We start from the raw sequence: 20270 nt of genomic DNA, 5'->3' as shown, positions 1-20270 counted from the left end.
CTATAAAGGAGGAACCATAAATAATACATATATATATAAATATACCCTCTCACAGTCATTATGAGGATTAAATGAGGTAATGGATATGAAGCACTTAGAACAATGTTTGGCACTTATTAAGCACTCAATAAATGTTAACTATAGTCTTCCCTCAAAATCCCCACTCGCCAGGGGATTGGTTCTAAGACCCCCACAGATACCAAAATTCAAGGATGCACAAGTTCCTTATATAAAATGGTGTTGTATTTGCATAGAGGCTACAGCAGAGTATGCCTACATATCAGTTCATTCATGTGGATTCCGCATAGTGCTCAGTGTGTGGCAAATTCAAGTTTTGTTTTGGGAACTTTATGGGATTTTTTTTCCCAAATATATATTGTTAATCCTGATCCAAGGATATTTTTTCCATTGATTTTCAGAGATAGTAGAAGGGAGGGAGGGGGGGAGGGAGAGGGGGGAAAAATTATTAGAGAGAGAGAGAGAGAGAGAGAGAGAGAGAGAGAGAGAGAGAGAGAGAGAAAGATTGATGTGAGAGAGCCACATCAATTGGCTGCCTCCCCCACCCACCCTGACCGGGGCAGGGATCAAGCCTGCAACCCAAGTACACGCCCTTGACCAGAAATCAAACCCAAGACCCTTCAGTGCATGGGCCAACACTCTAACCACTGAGCACACAGCAGGGCTTTTTCTGAATGTTTTCGATCCACAGTCAGCTGAATCTGTGAATGTGAGACCCAGAGATACAGAGGGCCTACTATATTATGACATCTCATTGGCATCTCAAACTTAACAGGCCTCACGTGGAACTCCTGACTCTTCTACCACTGGAACCCTAGAGAAAAAAATAAAATAAAAGTTCCTCCCCAGAATTTCCCACCTCAGCAGAACTACCCTCCGATGTGTTCAGTCCAGAAACATGGGGGTTGTCCTTGATGCCTTCCCTTTCCTCACCACCATCTCCCTCTCTACCCACCCAATTCTTAATCAAATCCTATTGATTCTAAGTCAAAATATATCTCAGATCTGTCTGTCTCTTCATGCCTCCACAGCCATCTCCCAGTCAAAAGTTACCATCATGTCCTAACTGCCCCCGAGCTGACTTTTCCTCCCCTCCTCCGTTTCCCTTTTATTCTGTCCCCCACCATCTGCCACGAAGCCAGTCTTATAAAAATGTAAATCATGTCTCTTCCTGCTTAAAACCTTGGATGGCTCTCATTTCTCTTAGACTAACAACCAAATCTCCTACCAGTTCTCTGCTTGGACCAACCCAAGCCCACCTCATATACAACTTTCTTTCCTTGCTTTCTCTGCTCCAACTTCCTCTAACAAGGGAAGGTCTTGTGCACCTCAGGGCCTTTGCACTTGCTGTTCCTTCTGCCTAGAACAATCTCCCGCCCCCCACCCCCCACTGTTATATGATTGCCTTCTTCTTATCCTTTACATTTCACCATACCTGAGGTCTTCCCTATCACCATACTTATTCCCTCCCACCCCAATTATTATTGAACACAGACAGCTCTCTGCTCCCTGAATTTATCACAATTTGTACTTACATATTTATTTCTTTGAATATGGCCTGTCTTCCCCACTAGAGAGTAGAAAAGCTGAGGAGGGTGCATGGGTGTTGTTTTTGTATTCCCTGAGCAGTAGGTTCATGTAATTGCCATATTCCTAGCTCTACAATTCATGTTTGGTATTAGCAGGGGCTCAGTAAATATGTGTTGGATAAATTAAACTGAATTTAAAAAGAAAGTCAGTTCGGCCCCAGCCAGTTAGCATGTTGGTTAGTGTCATCCCCAGTAGGACAAGGTTGAGAGTTCACTCTCCTGTCAGGGCACATCCAAGAAACGACCAATGAACACATAAACAATTGGAACAACAAAGTGATGTTTCTCTCTTCTTTCCTCTCTCTCTAAAATCAATGGACAATTTTTTTTTCCAGCCAGTTGACAAAAGTGTACGGTATGGTAGCAATAACGAAAGTCCACAAACTCAGATGTGCAATGACATTATTTCCTGGATACTCCGTTCTGCCCAGGCAGTTGGAAACGAGTTGAACTTTAATCCTCCTGAGGTCGGACACAGTTCTATGATACTCAGCCCCGGCCGAATTTGCTGGGGGAGGGGGGAGGGGTCAGGAATAAGGCTGGGGGTGGGGAGGTGGCGGTTGGACAGCATCCAGCCCTCAGGCAATGGCGATCACTGCTTAAACATCACCACCCTGTCTCATTGGCCCCTCAGTCTGTGGTTCACTGTGTCTGGTCTGGGACATGGGAATATTGTGTAAGCACTGCCTGCCTAGTAAGCCCAGGAGCTATTCCTCTCTGGGGACCCTGCCAAGAAGCAGGTGGCAGAACCCTCCCCCCTCCTATTCTTGGCCAAGACACTTGTCTCTGCTGCAGCATTCCTTTCCCCTCAGGGCTTCGGCTTTGAAACACATAAACCAGCTTTTCTGCTTTCAGGTCTGCCACATATGTGCATCCCCAGGGACAAGGAGCACAAAACCCAGAGCACACTCCGGGTGGGAATGGCTGGGGGGAGAGGGAGGGTCAGAGGGGAGGGGAGGAACTTTAAACAATAAATTAAAAATAAATAAATAAAAATTAATTGACTACTAAGAATATAGTAGACATTTATGTATAATAAATTGAAAATTCTTATTTTTAATAGACTCCGATCCTCCATGGAAAACATTATTATAATAAAGGAAACCTTACACTTCACTGTAGCTTTGATGTGAATAAAATGACCATTAAAGTTGGGGGGGGGGGGAAACAGAGCACAGAAAAATGGGAAAACATAAATAGGAAGAAAAATAGAAATACATTGTGTGTTTGGAAAAGATCATGCTGGTTACCATTAGGTACTGGAGTGGCCAAAATGGAGGAGACGGCAATGCAGGGGAGAGATGGGGCCTTGGAGATGGAGTGAAGCGGATGGACATCTGGGAGATAAAAACTATGTGAGGGACAGGGGTGGGGGAGGTAAGGAAGGAGGCATCAGGAATGACTCCTAAGACTCTACATTGGGAGATGGGATGGCTTTGCCATGGCACAAGGTGTTCCCACTTTGGGAACACTTGACCCCACTGTAACCCCTTCACCTGGCTGACTCCTACTCATCCTTCTGCTTTCCATTCAAGCACCACTTAGTCAGAGCCAGCCGCCTCACCTGACCCCAGGGCCTGTCGGATTCCTGCTTTACACTCTCGCTTTCCTTTGTGTATTTCCACAGTGTGTGACTGTGCTTCCATTAGTGAAGCCTCCACTGGACTACCAGGTCTCTGAGTTGATCTCCTCGGCTCGCCCTTGCATCCTCAGTACCTAGCACATAGTAGGTTTCAATAAATGAAGGCTCAAAAATGAAGGCAGAGGAGGCTGGAATATAGTTGCAGGCTGGTGTTTCTCAACGGGGAGAGAAGGTTGCGGAGTTTCAAAATACAAGGACTCCCAACAAACAAGGAAGATGTGGAGAAAAGGGAGCCCTCGCCAAGCCCGTGTGGCTCAGTGGTTGAATGTCAACCTACGCACCAGGAGGTCATGGTTTGATTCTGGGTCAGGGCACATGCCCGGGTTGCAGGCTTGATCCCCAGTGTGGGGTGTGCAGAGGCAGCGGATTGATGATTCTCTCTCATCAATGTTGATTCTATCTCTCTCTTACTCTCCTTTTCTTTCTGAAACCAATAAAAATATATATATATATTTTAATTTAAAATGGAACTGTCTATGACTCAGTGATTCCTCTTCTGGGAATTTATCCAAAGAAACCGGAAACACTCATTCGAAAGAATATATGTACCTCTGTGTTCACTGCAGTGTTATTTACAACAGCCAAGATCTAGAAACAGCCCAAGTGGGTGAGTCTGTGTGTGGGTGGGGTGGGAGGTGGGGAGACGGTGTTACATTACCAATGGGATACCACTCTGCTGGAAGAAGGAAGAGAATTTTACCCTTTGCAACAGCGTGGATAGACCTGGAGAACCTTACTCTAAGTCAAACAAGCCAGACAAAGGAAGACAAGTACCATATGATTTCACCCATGTGGAATTTTATGAACAAACTGAACTACAAGCAAAACAGAGACAGACTCCAGGGTGCAGGCAGACAGCTCTGGGGGTGGGGTTTGAGGGGGAAAAAAAAAGGATTCCCTCTTCCACCTCCACTCCAAAGGTGGGTGACCTCACCCCACCCACCTTAAGAATTTATGGGTGTGATGACTGTTCCTGAGGGTCAGAGACTCTGCCACTTGAGACTCAGGAGAAAGGAAGTTGACAAACAGTTGCTGCTCTTAGGGCCTGTCAGAGGTTCTGGAGCAAAAAAGTGAGTGGATGAAAGTAAGAGTCTGAGGATCCCTGGGCCTGGGGGAAGCTTGGAGGGGAGGAGGTATGAGTACGGTCTGGGGGAGGCAGAGAGGCCCCCAGAGATGTTCTTGACACCAGAGTGATGGATGACCCTGTGCAGTCCCTGCCTTCAAACCATGGTCCCCAGGGCTTCTCCATCCTGCTCTGAAGAAATAAACACTGCAGAATCCACTGTTGTGTGGTCCATGCGTTTGTTGTTTGTTGCACGGTTATGTCTAGACAAGAGCCTGTGTGTAGAAAGGCAGGTAGTCAAAAGGTTCCAAAAGTGTGGATGGATTGTTGAAGGAAGAAAAGCAGCAGCGAATGTTCTCAAAGCGCTCGGGGAATCTGGGGGAGACACAGGGGATTACCACGCCCACGTGGGGAAGGCAGATTAAATGAGGTAATAATGTGCATGAAAGTCCTAGCAGTTTAATAAACTCGGGTTCAAAATCTGGCAACAGAAGCTGCCCTGGGATGGAGCGGGGAGGGATGAGATGGGAGAAGGTGGGGGGCAGTCACACAGGGGCTCCTGGGGGCAGCTCCACAGGAAACCTCCAGGGGTCCTAGGGAGCCCCAACCCCCTACCCCCTGCAAGACTGACAGCGCTGCCCCGCCTGCGGGCCCGCAGGAATTTGCCCCGTGACCTCTCCAGGCGCACTCCTGTCACCATGGCGACCAACCCCGGAACAAGCGGCCTGATTGTCCCTGCTCAGCGGGGCAGGTGAAACCCCGGCCACGTGACCGATACTGGTCCAGGTGCGGTTACAGGACACCGGCCGCCTCCCCGCTTTAACCCATCGGGCGCCACCGCCTCCGGGGTGCAGAGTCCCAGCCTCCGCAGGCCACACCCCTGAGGCCCCAGTCACTCCGCCCGGGCAGGCATTAGGGCTGGGCGGAGCGATGGGAGCTGGGTTACTCCACCTCCGCCTCCCCATTTGCACTTTACAGGGAAGGCTGGAACTTCTGGGAACAGGGCCGCTGAAGGGTAGACCTTCTCGGAGGTAGTGAGTTGTTCTGCAACCTGGTTCTCCCCCCATCACCCCAGCATATCAGGGCTCAGAGGCCTCCCCTCCAGCAACGAAGCCCCCTGACCACCAGGGAGGCTCTCACCACCTGTGAGTCCACCAGCCTGTTCCTAACAAGCTGGGGTGGGGTGGGCAGCGCCCCAGGTGGACCCTTCTCGCCCAACACACTATCGCCAGAGTTCTTCCCAGGTGGCAACAAGAGCAAACTTCCAAAAGCCAACTGGTTTTTCTGCTTGCTGATCTCACCCTAACCAGCCACATGACATGGCTGGCGGGGAGGGGGCGTGGGATGGGAAGAAGGGAGGGTCTCAAAGTTGCTTCTGCCCTCAGACCCTGAGCTCTGGCTGGGGCTGATGTCAGGGTCTTGGGCCAGGCTCCGTTTACCAGACTAGACAGGTTGGCGTGAGGGTGGGGGTCAGCTCAAAATACTCCCTTTCTGAGTCACCAACATTATGCCATCTCCCTTCCCCTTCTTCCACCAACTCTAGAAAAACACTGCTGGATCCACTCTCTGAGGACCCCTCCCAGACCTTGGACCAATCCCAGTCCAGGGCTCAGATGTCCTCATCACTTCCCTAATGATTATTATGCTGGTAACAAACGATTACACCACCTGTGACTTGAAAGCCCTCCTCGGATTAGAACAAAAACACCTGCCAGCCCTCAGGCTGACTCAAAGTGGGAGCCGTTTATTTATGAGGCCTGAGAGTAGTTAGAGCGCCTCCTACTGGTCCCGGTTCCACCCAGCATTCCCTAAAGGGGGAGGAAGGCCCGTGTAACCCTTGCAAGCCCAGGTGTCAGCTCCAGGAAGGGGCACAGATCCAGCCACCAGTTCAACCTTCACCTAAGCCTCAGCTACTGCCCTGGATCTCTCCAAGATCATCCAGTAAAATTACCATTGCACTTAGCACCAGATGAACAAAACACGGCTCTGGGCCTATGATGGACACAGAGAAGGGCTGCTCTATAGTACTGTAGAGTGCACTCTGACGAATGGGGTGGAAGAAATTCGTTTCAATCGGGGAAATCTGGGAAGGCTTGCGGAGGAGGTGGCCGTTATCCTGGAACCTGGCCCGTGGCTCTCTGGAAGGCAGGGACAGCATCCCAGCAGGGGGAGTGGGTCACTGTGGTAAAGATCTAAAGGGAGATGTGCAGTGTAGTTCTCAGTGTGCTTCCTTGGGGAGTAAGAGAAGGGGGAGCATGGGTGGAAATGCAATCGTCCTGGGGGAAGCTTGGGATGTGGTGATGAAGTTTCAACTTTTTCAACTATGGGGAGTCCCTGAAGGGTTCTGAGCCAAAGGACGCTATAGAAAGGGCAACCACTCCCCCTGGTGAGGTAGCTGCTGGTTGGAGCACTGTCCTGATACACCAAGGTTTCAGGTTCTATCCCTAGTCAGGGTACATACAGGAATCAACCAATGGTTCAGTGGTGGAGTTTCGACCTATAAACCAGGAATTCATGGTTTGATTCCCAGGCAGGGCACATGCCCGGGTTGGGGGCTCGATCCCCAGTGTGGGGCATGCAGGAGGCAGCTGGTCGATGATTCTTTCTCATCATTGATGTTTCTATCTGTCCCTCTTTCTTCTTCTCTGAAATCAATTAAAACATTTTTTAAAAAAAGAACCAACCAATGAATGCATAAATAAATAGAACAACAAATCAATGTTTCTTCTCTCTGTCTCTAAAGACAATAAATATTTTTTTTAATTTTTTTTCAGTTGCCTGAGGAATAATTTTATTTATTTTTTCCTTTTTTTAATTAAATTATCTGTGTGCATATCTTACCATTTCCCTAAATAAAAAAATTTTTAAAAGAAAAAGTAAGCCACTCTTGCAAACTGCTGAAGGATGAGCTGCAGCGGAAGCCAACTGAGACCTGAGATAATACCACCAATGCCACCTCTATCACAGACGAGGGAGAAAAGATGGCAGCGGTTCAGCGTTCCAAAGAAAGGCGATTTCTCTGCAAGATGCGCTGAGATCTAGGGGTGGAAGGATTGTAAAAGGGGGAAGGAGGGAGTAGGGAGAAGATCTGAGTCATTTCAACTCAGATGCCCCACCAGTACAAACACCCATTTTTTGACTCGCATTTATGAATGGCAGACCTGAGGTTCCGGTTTGCTTCAGTTTCCCCGTTTGTAAAGAACGGGGTGGGGAGATGGTTGAAGATAACTCTAGACTAGTCCCTCCTAGCTCTTTCTCCAGTCCACGATTCAGAATGGGTAAGAGGTTTCTCCTTACAGCCCGTCCGGCGCCCTCCTCCCCATCCTGTGCCTCCAAGCAGTAGCTCTGACGTTGGGAGCCATCCCAGGTCTCCCTCCCGCGCCCCTCCCACCCCCCCTGGGCGGCACACAAAGTATGGCACCCACTCAAGACGGTGGGTGAGGGCAGGAGAGCGGACAGGTGCGGCTCCGGGTGCGGGTGCAGGCAGGGCCTCCTAGGCCAGCCAAGAGCCTGTCCCGCGGCCGCCCAGAACTCGCATCAAAACCTAGGACATCCATGCCGAAACCGGTTTCACTCAGTGGATAGAGCATCAGCCTTCGGACTGAAGGGTCCCAGGTTCGATCCTGGGCACGTACATTGGTTGCGGGCACATCCCCAGTGGGAGGTGTGCAGGACGCAGCTGATCAATGTTTCTAGCTATCCCTCTCCCTTCTTCTCTATAAAAAAAATCAATAAAATATATATTTTTAAAAAACAAAAAAAACAAAAACAAAAACAAAAAACAACAGGACATCCAGAGCAGCTGGGACCGGGTTCCCGGAACGCGGGGCCCAGACTCCCCGAGGAACTCCGCGTGGCCAGGAGGTGCTCCCGCCGGAGGGGCGGGGCTGGGGGAATTGACAGCTCCCTAGGATTACGTCAGGAAATGGGAGCGAAGGCGGGCAGAAGGCGGAGCTCCGATGGGCACGGGGCGAGGCTCAGCAGAGGCGGGAGGCGGGGCTCGGGTACAGAACGCGCTCGCGGGGTGCGTGCGGGGAGCGGCTCCCGGGCATGCTCAGCTGGGCTCGGACCTGGAGGCTCCTCCCTGGGGGGCTCGAGCTCCCCAGAATCTGCTTCTCCAGGGTGCCCGTCGCACCAAGCAGCAGCAGCGGCCGGAGCGGCGCCAAGCCGAGGTCAGTCAAGGGCACCCAGTGGGAGGCCGTCCATGAACCCTCCTCCTCCTCCTCCTTCTCCGGTGCGACCCGACAGCCCCACCTCCTCCGCCTGGGCCCGCCTCCCCCCAGGGCCCCAGGCCGCTCCCCTAAACCTCTCCCGGAGTCGGCTCCGATCAGCCCCCACCCTCGCCCCTTCCAGGAGATCGGTGCCGCTTTCCTACAAGCTTCTGGATGGGGAGGCGGGCCGCCCAGCCCTCGTCTTTCTGCACGGGCTCTTCGGCAGCAAAACCAACTTCAACTCTATCGCCAAGGCCCTGGCTCAGCAGACAGGCCGGAGGGTGAGCTTCCGGGAGAGGCGGAGTCCCGCGGGAGGTGGCGGTGGGGAGGGGGGCGGGGATTGGGGGGCATGAGGCTGAGGCGGGGCCAGCTCCTCTACCCTCACCGCTGGGACCGGGCTGAGCAGTGACAGGTGACAGGGAAAGAGCTAGGAGGGACTCTAGAGGTTACAGGGACCGGTCTTTCTGAAAAGAGAGGTTGACCTTCTAAAGATGCAGCCTGCATTCATTCCCTGGGGCTTCCATCCATCCAGTCCATCTTCATCTGCATGCTCCAAACTGAGTGAGGCTCCACTGTCCGATGCTTAACTGAAGACACCTTCCCCGCGCCGGGGGCCAGCCCCTTGCTTGTTCACCAAGGATGACAGGGGACTTAACGCCTCTCAGAGCAAACCATCCTCCTGTGCTTCAACTGTTGGAAATTCTTGGTGTCTTCTTTCTCTGGAGTTGCTACCCAGCCAGGCCAGACCTTCAGAGATGTGGTCACACTCGTTAGGTCTTCTCTTTTGTATCCGTGACCCCAGGTTCTACATCTGGGCCTCCTAGGTCTGGGAACTGGGCCTTCTCACTATCTGAGTCTTTCTTCTGCTTTAGGATCTCTCTCCAGGTTCCCCACCCCCTTGGCTGTCCATGCCCCAGTGTGAATGCCAGTGCTGCCCCCTCTCACCCCCTTCCCCAGGTGCTGACAGTGGATGCCCGGAACCATGGTGACAGCCCCCACAGCCCAGACATGAGCTACGAGGCCATGATCCAGGACCTGCAGGACCTCCTGCCCCAGCTGGGCCTCGCGCCCTGTGTCCTCATTGGCCACAGCATGGGAGGCAAGACAGCCATGTTGCTGGCACTGCAGAGGGTGAGCCGACCTTATCCAGGGCTTCTCCTCCCATCCAGTGTAGATCCTGAGTGCCCAGCTGGCAACCTGAGACTCAAAGGAGCCTGCCTGGGGAGGCCAAGTTCAGGACCGGGGAACCAGGCCTGCGACCCACTGTGCGTGCCCTAAGGCTGGATTGCCAGTCCAGTTCTCTCCTGCAGCCGGAGCTGGTGGAACGTCTGGTTGCCGTGGACATCAGCCCAGTGAACACTATAACCAGCTCAAACTTTCCAGCCTACGTGGCAGCCATGAAGGCCATAGACATCCCAGAGAAGATGTCCCGCTCCTCCGCCCGCAGACTGGCCGATAAAAAGCTCAGCTCTCTTATTCAGGTGATACCCTCAAGGCCCTGGGTAGTTTGGGTCTGGACCTGTCGAGAGACCAGTGGCAGCCCAAGTCTCACAGGGAGCCCTCCCTCCCCCCTCCTGCATCCCCTTCCCCCCCACAGGACACGGCTGTGCGGGAGTTCCTGCTCACCAACCTGGTGGAGGCAGACGGGCGCTTTGTGTGGAGAGTGAACTTGGATGCCTTGGCCCAGCATGTGGACGAGATCTTGGCCTTCCCTCCACAACAAGAGTCCTACCCTGGGCCTACCCTCTTCCTCCTCGGTGGAAAGTCTGACTTCGTGCAGTAAGCCAGGCTGAGTGGTAGACCCGGCATGGCTTGCTTACCCCAGCCCCCAGCCTGGGGAGCCTGCCTTGGGGAGGGCTCGGATGGGGGCAGTGAGCTCCTGAGAGCTTGGAAACACCACGGGGCGTATAGCTCTCCACCTCTTCCTGATGTGCCTTTGCTTTTCTTTCTCTTCCCGTCTCCCCACTTTCACCCCTTGTTGGCGGCCTTCTCCTCGACTGACAGTCCCAGTCACCACCCTGAGATGAAGCGACTCTTCCCTGGGGCCCAGATACAGATCGTGCCGGATGCCGGGCACTGGGTCCACGCTGACTGCCCACATGACTTCATGGCTGCCATCCGAGGCTTCCTGGCCTGAGAGTTGCCGGCCACAGGGGCCACGTTTGAAGCCCCAGGTGTCGAGGCCCTGCAGCTTGTTCCCTGTTTCCGCACAGGACTCAGGTGGGCACTGAGAGGGCACGAGGTGCGAAGGTGGTCAGGCCTCAAGTTTTAATGAATAAAAGATACTGTTCTCAAGGTTCTGGGCTGAGCGCTCTCACCACCAACGCCCCCACCAGCGCTGGGGGAACCAAACCCATGGGGTCCTGGCTGTTCCGGGCGGCGTGGGGGCTCTCCGAGTGCGGCTGGACTCTCTCTGCAGCTGACTCTCCACCAGCTGCCTCACCAGCCGCTGCATGTCCTCCTGGGGGCAGGAGAGAAGGTTCACAGGCAGACTCGGGGCCTGTCTCCCTGTCCCTCCCGGGCCCAGCTGGCATTCCCATCCTACCTCCCAGGCCTCCGCCTCCTGCCTCAGCCTCAGTTTCTCCTCCAAGACCTCCAGCAGCTGGGCCTCTGCAGCTCGTAACTTGGCTTTGCATGTGTCCAGCTCAGCCTCCACAGCCTGTTTCCTGCAGGTGGCAGAGAGAACAGCCCTGAGGCCCAGGGCTTACCGATCGATCGGATGCTGGGCCCCGGGGGGTGGGCAGATATGGCCACAGCCCCTGCCTTGTGACACAGAAAGCTGTTTGTGTGGCATTTCTTCCAGGAATGCCTGCCTTCCCCCGCCCCTCTTCCAGCCGGACAGAGCCCTGAGGGTGAGCCGGCACTGCCCCCGCAGCTCCCACAGGCAGCTGCCTCTCACTTGGCAATGGCTTCATCCCGCTCCTGGAGGACTCGGTCCAGCGAGGGCTCTGTCTGGGTGTCCCCCAGTGCTCCAGCCGCTGAGGATTCTGGGCTCTGTTGCAGGGTGGAAGAGGAGGGAACAGTGATCTTGGGCTTGCCTGGCTGAGGTGCCCCTCTCTGTGCCCTTCCGCCCTGGCCTTGTCCCTGAGCCGATAGCAGGAAGGGAAGGGTCTGAGACACTCCGTATCTGCCCCTTTGTTTCCCGGTCTCAGGGACCTGTGAAAGGAAAGCAGGGGCCTTCTGCCATGGTGAGGGGTAGCAGGTGTGGCCCATGCCCGGCTGAAGGGTAAGCAGAGAGGGCACGTGTTTGGACCCCCAAGGAGGAAAGGAGTTCTCACCTGGCCCCGAGGAAAGAGAGAAGGTGGGTTGAGGAGGCTACTTACCCCTCAAGGGCCCCAGACAGAGAAGGTGGCTGGTGACAGGAACTCTTGTCAGTGGGGTGAGGCAAGTGGAGCCCTTTGCCCTCCCTTCCTGGCACGGCACTCCCTGTTAAGCCCCGCCTTAGGCAGGCAGGCGAGTCCCTGCCTCCTCTCCCAGATCCTGGAACCCTGCAGCCAGGCCCCAGGCCTCTCTGCATTCCTTACCCAAAGGGGGCGCTCTGCCCACAGCGGGAAAGGAGAAAAAAGGGACAGAGCCAGGGCTGCCCCAATGCTGAGAAACAGGTGCCCAGCCCCCCAACTTGAAGGACTGGCATCTTGGTACCTTGGATGGCATTTCCACACATATAACTGTAACCTCACCTCAGCAGAAAACAAGAAAAAAGTTTAACCATTCCTGGCACATTCCTCCTAACATTTTTTCTTTTTTTAATCCTCCCCTGAGGATATTTTTCCATTGATTTCTAGAAAGAGTGGAAGGGATGGAGAATAGTGGAAGGGAGAGCAAGAGCATGGATGTGAGAGAGGCAGATGGATTGTTTGCCTCTCACACCCAATGGGGAGCCTGTAACAGAGGTACCTTGACTGGGAATTGAACCCTTTGGCCCAGGGGCCGATACGCTAACCAAGTGGTTCTCAACCTTCCTAATGCCATGACCCTTTAATACAGTTCCTCACGTGGTGACCCCCAACCATAAAATTATTTTCATTGCTACTTCGTAACTGTAATGTTGCTACTGTTATGAATCGTCATGTAAATATCTGTGTTTTCTGATGGTCTTAGGGTTGTGACCCACAGGTTGAGAACCGCTAGCAGGGTCACAACGAAATAATTTTATGGTCACAGCATTAGAAAAGTTGAGAACCACTGCCCTAATGCAACACCCCTTTGTTGAGATTCAGGGCGTTTCAAGAGGCTACTCTGTTCCATGGTCCAGACAGGGGTCTCCAGGGCTAGTAAAGGCAAAGCATAGATATGCTCAATAAGGGGTGTTGGAGGTCCAGGGGCAGTGGGAGCACAAGGGCCCCTCATTCCCAGTTAGTCAAAGTGGGTTCCACAGGAGCTTGTCCGAAATGAATCCAGCAGGTCAGCAAGCGTCAGCCAGGCAAACGGCTAACGCCTTTGCCATGTTTATTTTTTAATTTTAATTTTTTATTTGGAAACAATTTCATGCTAGTCTTTGATGTCCAAAAAAATATTATTTTAGGGTTCAAAAGAATCTAATATGGTATCAAGCGTTGTACCGGTTGTCATATCTCCCCAGCCTCCCTCATTCTAGAACAATTTGCAACCTTTGAGTTTCATGGCCTTGACACACTTGAAGATTACAGAGAAGTTATTTTAAAACTGTCCTTCGCCCTGGGTTGTCCAAACCTTTCTCATGATTAGACCACTGTTACACGTTTTGTGAAGATAAATCACAGAAATGATGATGCTGTATTCTCATATCCAAAATCATTGGGAACCAAAACTGGTAGTGCGAATGTTGATTTCTTGATCATGATTGATAAGTGTTGGGGAAGGGAGTTACTTTGAGATGTTGAAACTTCCTTTTCTTCATCCCATTTTCACCCATAGGTTTCAGCATCCATTGCAAATGATGCTTTCCTAATTTCACCATTTCGTCTACACTTGATTTGTTGGCATCCTATTGCAAAGAACTGTTTCTTTACCCCCATTTATTTATTCATTTATTTATATCAAATGGACTTCTGGTTTCCTATTTTATTGAATGCATTAGAACCCATTCCTATCGCTTATTTCAATGCTCACATTGTACCAGGTTTTGGTTTGGTCAATGGGTGCCCCTTGCTGACCTCTTGCCGCTTTGATGTGTGACATCGTCCTTTGAACACTGCCTTTCTTTCTGGCTCAACAAGATAGTCCCGGCTCCTCTGGTTTTACCCTGCCCCAGCCTTAGGATTAGCCATTTCTACAAGAGGCCGTGTGTGTGTGTGTGTTGATGGCAAATAGTATTTAAAAACCAAGATCTGGTTTTAGGTGTGCTTGTTGCATTTAGGGTAATCTCTGCTCCCCAGCCCACTCAGTAGCCACACATTTACACACAAAAACACACACAGCTTCATTTATTTTTTTTATCTATGCGATGGTTAATTTTGTGTGTCAAGTTGACTGGTTAAACATGACTTCTGAGTGTGTTTCTGGAAGAGAGTGATTTTTGAGTTGGTGGACTGAGTAAAGCAGATGGTCCTTCCCAATATGGGAGAGCACGATTCAATCCGCTGGTGGACTGAGTAGGAAGAAAAAGCAGAGAACAGTTATTCTCTCTCCCTGACCGCTTGAGGGGGGATACTGGTCTTCTCCTGCCCTGGAACTGGTCCTCACATCATCGGTGTTCCCGGTTCTCAGGCCTCTGTACTCAGACTGGAACTGTGCCACCAGCTTTCCGAGTCTCCAGCTTACAGATGGCAGACAGTAGGACTTCTCAGCCTCTGTAATCCGTGAGTCAATTCCACACAATAAATCTCTTTCTCTATATTTATTCTATTGGTTCTCGTTCTCTGGAGAACCCTAACTAATTCAATTTACATATATGGGGAAAATTTACATTTAGAGCTTAAATTCTAATCCAACAGCATGGGGTTCTTCCCAGCTTTCCTCCTTTACATATTTTACCCCCTTGCCACAATTGTCTTCAATATATTTCATAATTTTTTCAATCCCCCTGTATGTAGCTAATCTCCAAAAACAACTGGGCTCCCCCTGACTTAAATGCCCTCCTTAAAATAGGCACTGCTACACCTTGTGTCCCCCGACACAGGGCCACCCTCCTGCAGGGCCACCCTCCCGCCCTGTCCAGTGCCTTCCTCATGCATAGTCCTGGCTGCCAGTGGGCTGTCAAACATTTCTAAGGGCTTTCCATTCATTCATTCACTCATTCCACAGATATTTATTGAGCACATACTATGTACAAGGCATGTTTCCATGCGTACATTCCATGTACCAGGCATGTTTGCTCCTCTGCCCTTAGGAATGTTTCTAGATAGTGGACATAAAACAGGAAGACAGACAAAAACCACAAAGCTGCCTCCTCTTCCTCCTCCAGACTCCTACAGCCCTATACTTGCCCATCATTGTCTTGTCATTGCCAAGGTGTTTCTTCCACCAGTCCACAGATTTCTGAAAGGTAGGTGTTGACTGTCAGTCATCCCAACCTGGGCAAATGGGTACTGAGCTGTGATGGCATTGGTGAGGCAACACTGTTCATGACCAGCAGATGGCAGCAGTTATCAATATCTGGGATCCAGTGGGCAAGGGGTTGCCTCACCCGCCCAGCCTGTGCAATAGAAAAAGAGGGGACTTAGGAGTGTTAAAAGCCCAGCCATTCTCACAGTGGCCCTCTATGGGAACACTGCTCATTCCAGCATGCAGGTGTTTGCCATTCATTCCACAATACACTGGGCCAGCCTTGGAAGTGATGAGGCCATGACCTGGTTCCTTTCCTTCCTCTAATGAGGGACAGGCACCCAGGACAATAAGCGCTGTGATAGCACTAAGTGCTATTCTGCCCCTGGCCACCGATTCAAACGCCCTGCCTCTGTGAAGGGGTTCCGCACCCCAGTAAGCTGCCTGTTCTGGGGACACAAGGCATCTGGTGTAGCAGTGCCTATTTTAGCCCCTGCCACGTTCTGGCTCCTCTGTCTCTGCCCATCCCTCATGTGTGAGGGAATATTCCACTTCCACTTTTAGCCCTTGTTTCTTCTTACACACACACACACACACACACACCTGGACTGTGGCTCACTACTTCCATCTCTACACAAAACAGACCATCCCTGCCTCCCACAGCTCCAGCCGGTGTTCCACACCGACCCTCATCTATCTACATGTCTTCCTGGATGTCGGGCTACACATCCTGGTCTGAAGTCTTCCCCTCCCCTGGATCTATTCCTCTCCCAAGCACCAGTTCTGCTCTCATCTGCACAGAGTCACCAGGGCCTGTTGCCTCTAGTTCATAATATCTGTCATTGTTTTCATGTTTTACAACAGACACACTCTTTTAATTATTGAAATAAACTATAGTGATATTAAATAAATTCTTGAGTGCCTTTGACACTCTTCTGCAGTCCAACAGGTCCCGCTTTTATTCAGATCACGGTCTCTGGTCTCTCTCCTAGATACCACAGCAGCCTGCTACAGCCAGCTGTCCTTGATGCTACAAAGGGGCCTCTTTCCTGGCTTTGAGAAACTTCCATGCTAGCCACTTCCTGCCTGGACCTCCCCCATGAATTCTAGACTCTCCAATGGCCTACTTGCCCTCCCCATTGGGAAGTCTAATGTGCAACTCAAACTTTAATAGGTCCAAACCCCAAATCCTGCCTTATTTCCACCTTCAACCTGCTCCTCCTCAAGTTCTTTCTCCACCTTTGCAAATGTAACACCATCTTTCCAGGTGTTCAGGTCAAAACCCTTGTGAGCATCAACCTATAAACCAGGAGGTCACAGTTCAATTCCAGGTCACATGTCTAGGTTGCAGGCTCAATCCCCAGTAGGGGTGTGCAGGAGGCATTCGATCAATGATTCTCTTTCATTATTGATGTTTCTTTCTCTCTCCCTCTCCCTTCTTCTCTGAAATCAATAAAAATATATTTAAAAAACAGAACCCTTCACTCCAATCATCCTTGAATCCTCTTTTCCTCTGTGGCTCTACCTTTAAAATGTATCCAGAACATGACCACGTCTCATCATTACCTCTGTCATCACCTTTGACCTAACCACCTGAGATATTGCAACCACTTCCTAAATGATGTCTCTACTTCCTTCGTGTCTCCTTCAGTCTATTGTCCGCTCAGCAGTCCGAGTAATCCTGTTAAAGCCAAGATGGATCTCGTCCCTCCTCTGCTCAAAACCCTCCTGTGGCTCCCACTCCAGGGAGAGACTAAAAGCCAAAGGACACTATCACTTACAAGGCCCCTCCCTCAATTCTCTGACGGAAGCTCAGAGGAGCTGGTCCTCACCACAGTGCTCCAACCATCCTTGCCTTCTTGCGTTTTCTCCAACATGCTCCCTTCTCGTGGTCATTGCACATAATGTTCCTTCTACCCAGAATGCTTTCTCCCAGAGATATTCATGGCTTCCCCCCTCACCTCTTTCAGATATTTATTTATTCAAATACCACTCTCTCAGGCCTCCTGGACCTTCTCATTTAAATTGGAATTCCCACCTTGCCCTGGCCAGGTAGCTCAGTTGGTTAGAGCATAGTCCCCATATATATGACCCCAAGTTTGCAGGGTTTTTTCCCTAGTCAGGGCACATACAAAACAAAAAACAAACAAAAAAACAACAACCAATGAATGAGTAAATAAGTGGAACAACTGCTGGAGGCTAAAGCAAACATTGTTAGCATAAAAGTGCAAAAGAGACATTGGAAGACAATGGACTTTGATAGTCAGCAATGCTGAATAGTAGCACAAGTTTGCTCCGATTGAGATTGCAATGGCTCCACACGACTTCCTGACCTGATAATCCTTAGTTTACCAAACTTTACCTTTGATCTCCCTGTATGCATAGCTGAAGAGCAAATGTGTATTCAAAGTGAATGAAAAGCAGATGGACCCCATCTCTTGGTTCCTCTTCAAGCAACAGGTTTCTATCTGCTCCCCCCCCCATGCCTTCAAAATTCATATTTCTTGTACAGTGTACTCATTGTGTCATCAGCCCTCCGGCAAATCATCCTGAACTTGCTGTGCAGGTCACAGCAACAACAAGTTGTCTCTCTCTCTCTCTCTCTCTCTCTCTCTTTCTCTCTCTCAAATAAGTAAATAAATAAATAGGTCAATGGGGAAGGAGTTTAAAACTAGTTGAGTGCTATGTCCTGAGAATTTCTACTTCGTGAAATAAAGATCTCTCTTGATCAAAAAAAATATAAATATAAATATAAATATAAATAAAATAAGTAAATAAATAAATAAAATTGAATTTCCCACCTTAAACCCAGCACCCTTTATTCCTTCTTTCCTCCTTTATCTTCTCCATAGTATATTACCATCATTATATATGCTACTTAGTAGTTTATTTTTGTTTATCATCTCTTTCCTCTATTAATTGTGGACTCTATGAGGACAAGGACTTTCGTCTGTCTTGTTTTCTGCCACATCTCCAACATCTAGAACAATCAGCACATAGTAACTGCTTGATTAGTACCTTTTTATTAAAGGAATGAATTAGTACCTTTTTATTAAAGGAATGACTCTTGATTGCCTTCTCCTTGTATGCAGAATAAAATTTACCTTTCAAGCGGAAACTGGTTTGGCTCAGTGGATAGAGCGTCAGCCTGCGGAAGGAAGGGTCCCAGGTTCGATTCCAGTCAAGGGCATGTACCTTGTTGTGGGCACATCCCCAGTGTGTATGTGTGTATGTGGGGGGGTAAGTTGCAGGAGGCAGCCAATTGATGTTTCTCTCTCATTGATGTTTCTAGCTCTCTATCCCTCTCCCTTCCTCTCTGTAAAAAATCAATAAAATATGTTCACACAAAAAATATTAACATTCAAGGCCTCCCTCACTCACCTCTTACCCACCCTGTCTCTCATACCTACCTCAGTGTCTGGGCACACTCCTTCCCCTACCCAGGAAGCCTGCGCCCCACTCCCCAGCCCACCTCTACCCCCGCTGAATCCCACTTCTTCAACACCGGCTCAAACATCACCACCTCTGGTAAACTACCCTGGATCTCTCATCTCACATAGTGAAGCCATGTCTTTCCCACTACACTAGGAGCACCGTAACTACAGAACAGTGGCCCCAGGGCATGGTTTCCAAGGTAACATTTGATAAATGAATAAATGATTGCATGAAAATAAGACATACCAGAAAGGCAGAGTTTAAGGTGAAGGGCACAAGTTCATTCTTTATTCACTTTCCCATGTTATCATTTAACCCATTCCAGTGAGTAATGCTTGGCTTGGCACCTGGGCTCTCTGAGGGCAGGGGCTGTCTCCCCTTCTTGCCTCTCCCCACATGGCCAGATGTGATGTTGGGGTACACCTATAATTATGCTGCCTATAGGAAAGCACTCTGAAGCCAGGAAGCACCTGCCCTGCCATTTGTTCCCTGTAATCCTGATCAAATCCCTCTGGCAGGTGAGTCCTGGTTTTGCATCTGCCTAATGGGTACCATCAAAAGAAGAAGAAAAAGAAGGAGGAGGAGGAGGAGGAGGAGGAGGAGGAGGAGGAGGAGGAGGAGGAGGAGGAGGAGGAGGAGGGCCGGGCACCGCCAATGCTTGTTCTGTGGGACATTGAAGGTCTGGACAACTGGAAGAGGTGTGGCCATCTCTCAGGCCAGGCCACATCCGAGCTACTTTTGGGCCAGATTTTCCAGAGATGGCTGGAACCGTGTCTTCAGCCTGTCTGCCAGCTAGCTAACCTGTACCCACAGTCTGGGACAAGCGCCAGATCTTGACACGCTGGGCAGCAGCGGGCTGGCCCAGCTCCAGAGCAACACCTTGGCAGCCGTGGGGAAGGGAAGGGGGTATGCTTGGCTTGAGGTCAAGAGGGTATGGGCCAGGGCACAGAGGGGACAGCTGGTGTGTGTGTGTGTGTGTGTGTGTGTGTCAGAGAGAGAGAGAGAGAGAGAGAGAGAGAGAGAGAGAGAGAGAGAGAGAGAGAGAGAGAGAGAGAGAGAGAGAGAGACTATTGTCTCAACAAGATGCTGGCAGAGACCAGAAAAGGAGCATCTGCTCTGACTAGTGGCCCCCCCTGCTCTCCCCCGACATATAGTACTGCTAAGGTCTTCTCATTAGTGCCACAAGGAGCTGGGTCCCAGCTTCTATATAGGAAAGAGGATCCTAGGCTTGGAGCTGGGGCTCAAGGTTGGAGATACAGGGGTAGGGAACAGTGAGGGAGTATAACTTAGATCTCCCTTCCCCAAAGATAGAGGGTTCCTGTATCCTGCTGGGAGTGGAAATTAAAGGAAAGGGGATGGTCATCCAGCATCAGACCCGTGGACTGAGAAATTCTGGGGGAAGAGGGGGTCAGAGCCCGAGTCTATGTGAGAGGATGAGGAAAAGAGTAAAGGGCAGGGACTCAGAGGCTGGAACTCTGGAGGAGGTTTTCGGAGGGGTTGCTGGAGGGTCCGAGCAATGAAATCAAGGGCGTGGGGGTTTCAAGCTCCAGCAAATCCCAAGGGATGGGAGGGACTGTGGAGGTAAAGACCTAGGCGGGTCCAGAACGAGGCTGAAAGGCTGAGTCAAGGGAGGGTTGGGACAAGGGAAGGTTGGGACGAGGGAGGGAGCAGCGGCTCTGGGGCCTGATCCGGGCAGGAATTGCGCATCATCAAGGCTGGAAGACGAGGTCCCAGGGCAGGGACCCAACAAAGGACCCAGTCGGGGGTGTGGACACGGAGCCGCGCCCCCAGAGGCTGAGCCGGGCTGAGCCCCGGGGGGGCGGGGCGCGCGGGGCGGGGCCGGGCGA

At 50.9% G+C, this 20270-nt stretch overlaps 1 protein-coding gene and 2 long non-coding RNA genes across 7 annotated transcripts; 2 read left to right on the top strand and 1 right to left on the bottom strand.

Annotated features, from left to right (window-relative positions):
- The first annotated feature begins 4257 nt into the window (after positions 1 to 4257).
- Positions 4258 to 6835, top strand: LOC118703818. The gene is made up of 3 exons (XR_004983151.2): positions 4258 to 4319; positions 4580 to 4742; positions 5856 to 6835. It is a non-coding gene; the product is annotated as an uncharacterized LOC118703818 (long non-coding RNA).
- A 1451-nt stretch (positions 6836 to 8286) lies between these two features.
- ABHD11 (abhydrolase domain containing 11) lies at positions 8287 to 10818 on the top strand. Of its 5 annotated transcripts, none has more exons than XM_045571184.1 (6): positions 8289 to 8484; positions 8666 to 8804; positions 9481 to 9654; positions 9834 to 10004; positions 10121 to 10302; positions 10505 to 10818. In XM_045571184.1, the coding sequence occupies exons 1-6, from the start codon at positions 8363 to 8365 to the stop codon at positions 10548 to 10550; spliced, it is 834 nt and encodes a 277-aa protein (XP_045427140.1). In that variant the 5' UTR covers positions 8289 to 8362; the 3' UTR covers positions 10551 to 10818. The 5 variants fall into 5 exon arrangements, with proteins under 5 accessions (XP_045427141.1, XP_036266947.1, XP_045427140.1 ...); XM_045571183.1 differs by having other exon boundaries at positions 8291 to 8484; positions 8669 to 8804; positions 10528 to 10818; XM_036411052.2 differs by having other exon boundaries at positions 8291 to 8484; positions 10528 to 10818.
- LOC118703817 lies at positions 10778 to 11972 on the bottom strand. The gene is made up of 4 exons (XR_004983149.2): positions 11847 to 11972; positions 11423 to 11517; positions 11069 to 11189; positions 10778 to 10984 (listed from the first exon to the last, which is right to left on the bottom strand). It is a non-coding gene; the product is annotated as an uncharacterized LOC118703817 (long non-coding RNA).
- Positions 11973 to 20270: the final 8298 nt, after the last annotated feature.

Source organism: Pipistrellus kuhlii, unplaced genomic scaffold (assembly GCF_014108245.1).
Source record: "Pipistrellus kuhlii isolate mPipKuh1 unplaced genomic scaffold, mPipKuh1.p scaffold_m20_p_4, whole genome shotgun sequence".
Taxonomy (NCBI): Eukaryota; Metazoa; Chordata; class Mammalia; order Chiroptera; family Vespertilionidae; genus Pipistrellus; species Pipistrellus kuhlii.
The sequence above is the reverse complement of the archived record's forward strand: the minus strand, read 5'-3'. Positions and strand labels throughout refer to the sequence as shown.

Excerpts from the sequence above, each read along its gene's own strand:
- ABHD11 (XM_036411052.2), top strand. The coding sequence starts at position 8,363 with ATGCTCAGCTGGGCTCGGACCTGGAGGCTCCTCCCTGGGGGGCTCGAG. Across the intron at positions 9,655-9,833 it reads TGTTGCTGGCACTGCAGAGG|CCGGAGCTGGTGGAACGTCT; the intron begins GTGAGCCGACCT and ends TCTCTCCTGCAG. Across the intron at positions 10,005-10,120 it reads AGCTCAGCTCTCTTATTCAG|GACACGGCTGTGCGGGAGTT; the intron begins GTGATACCCTCA and ends TCCCCCCCACAG.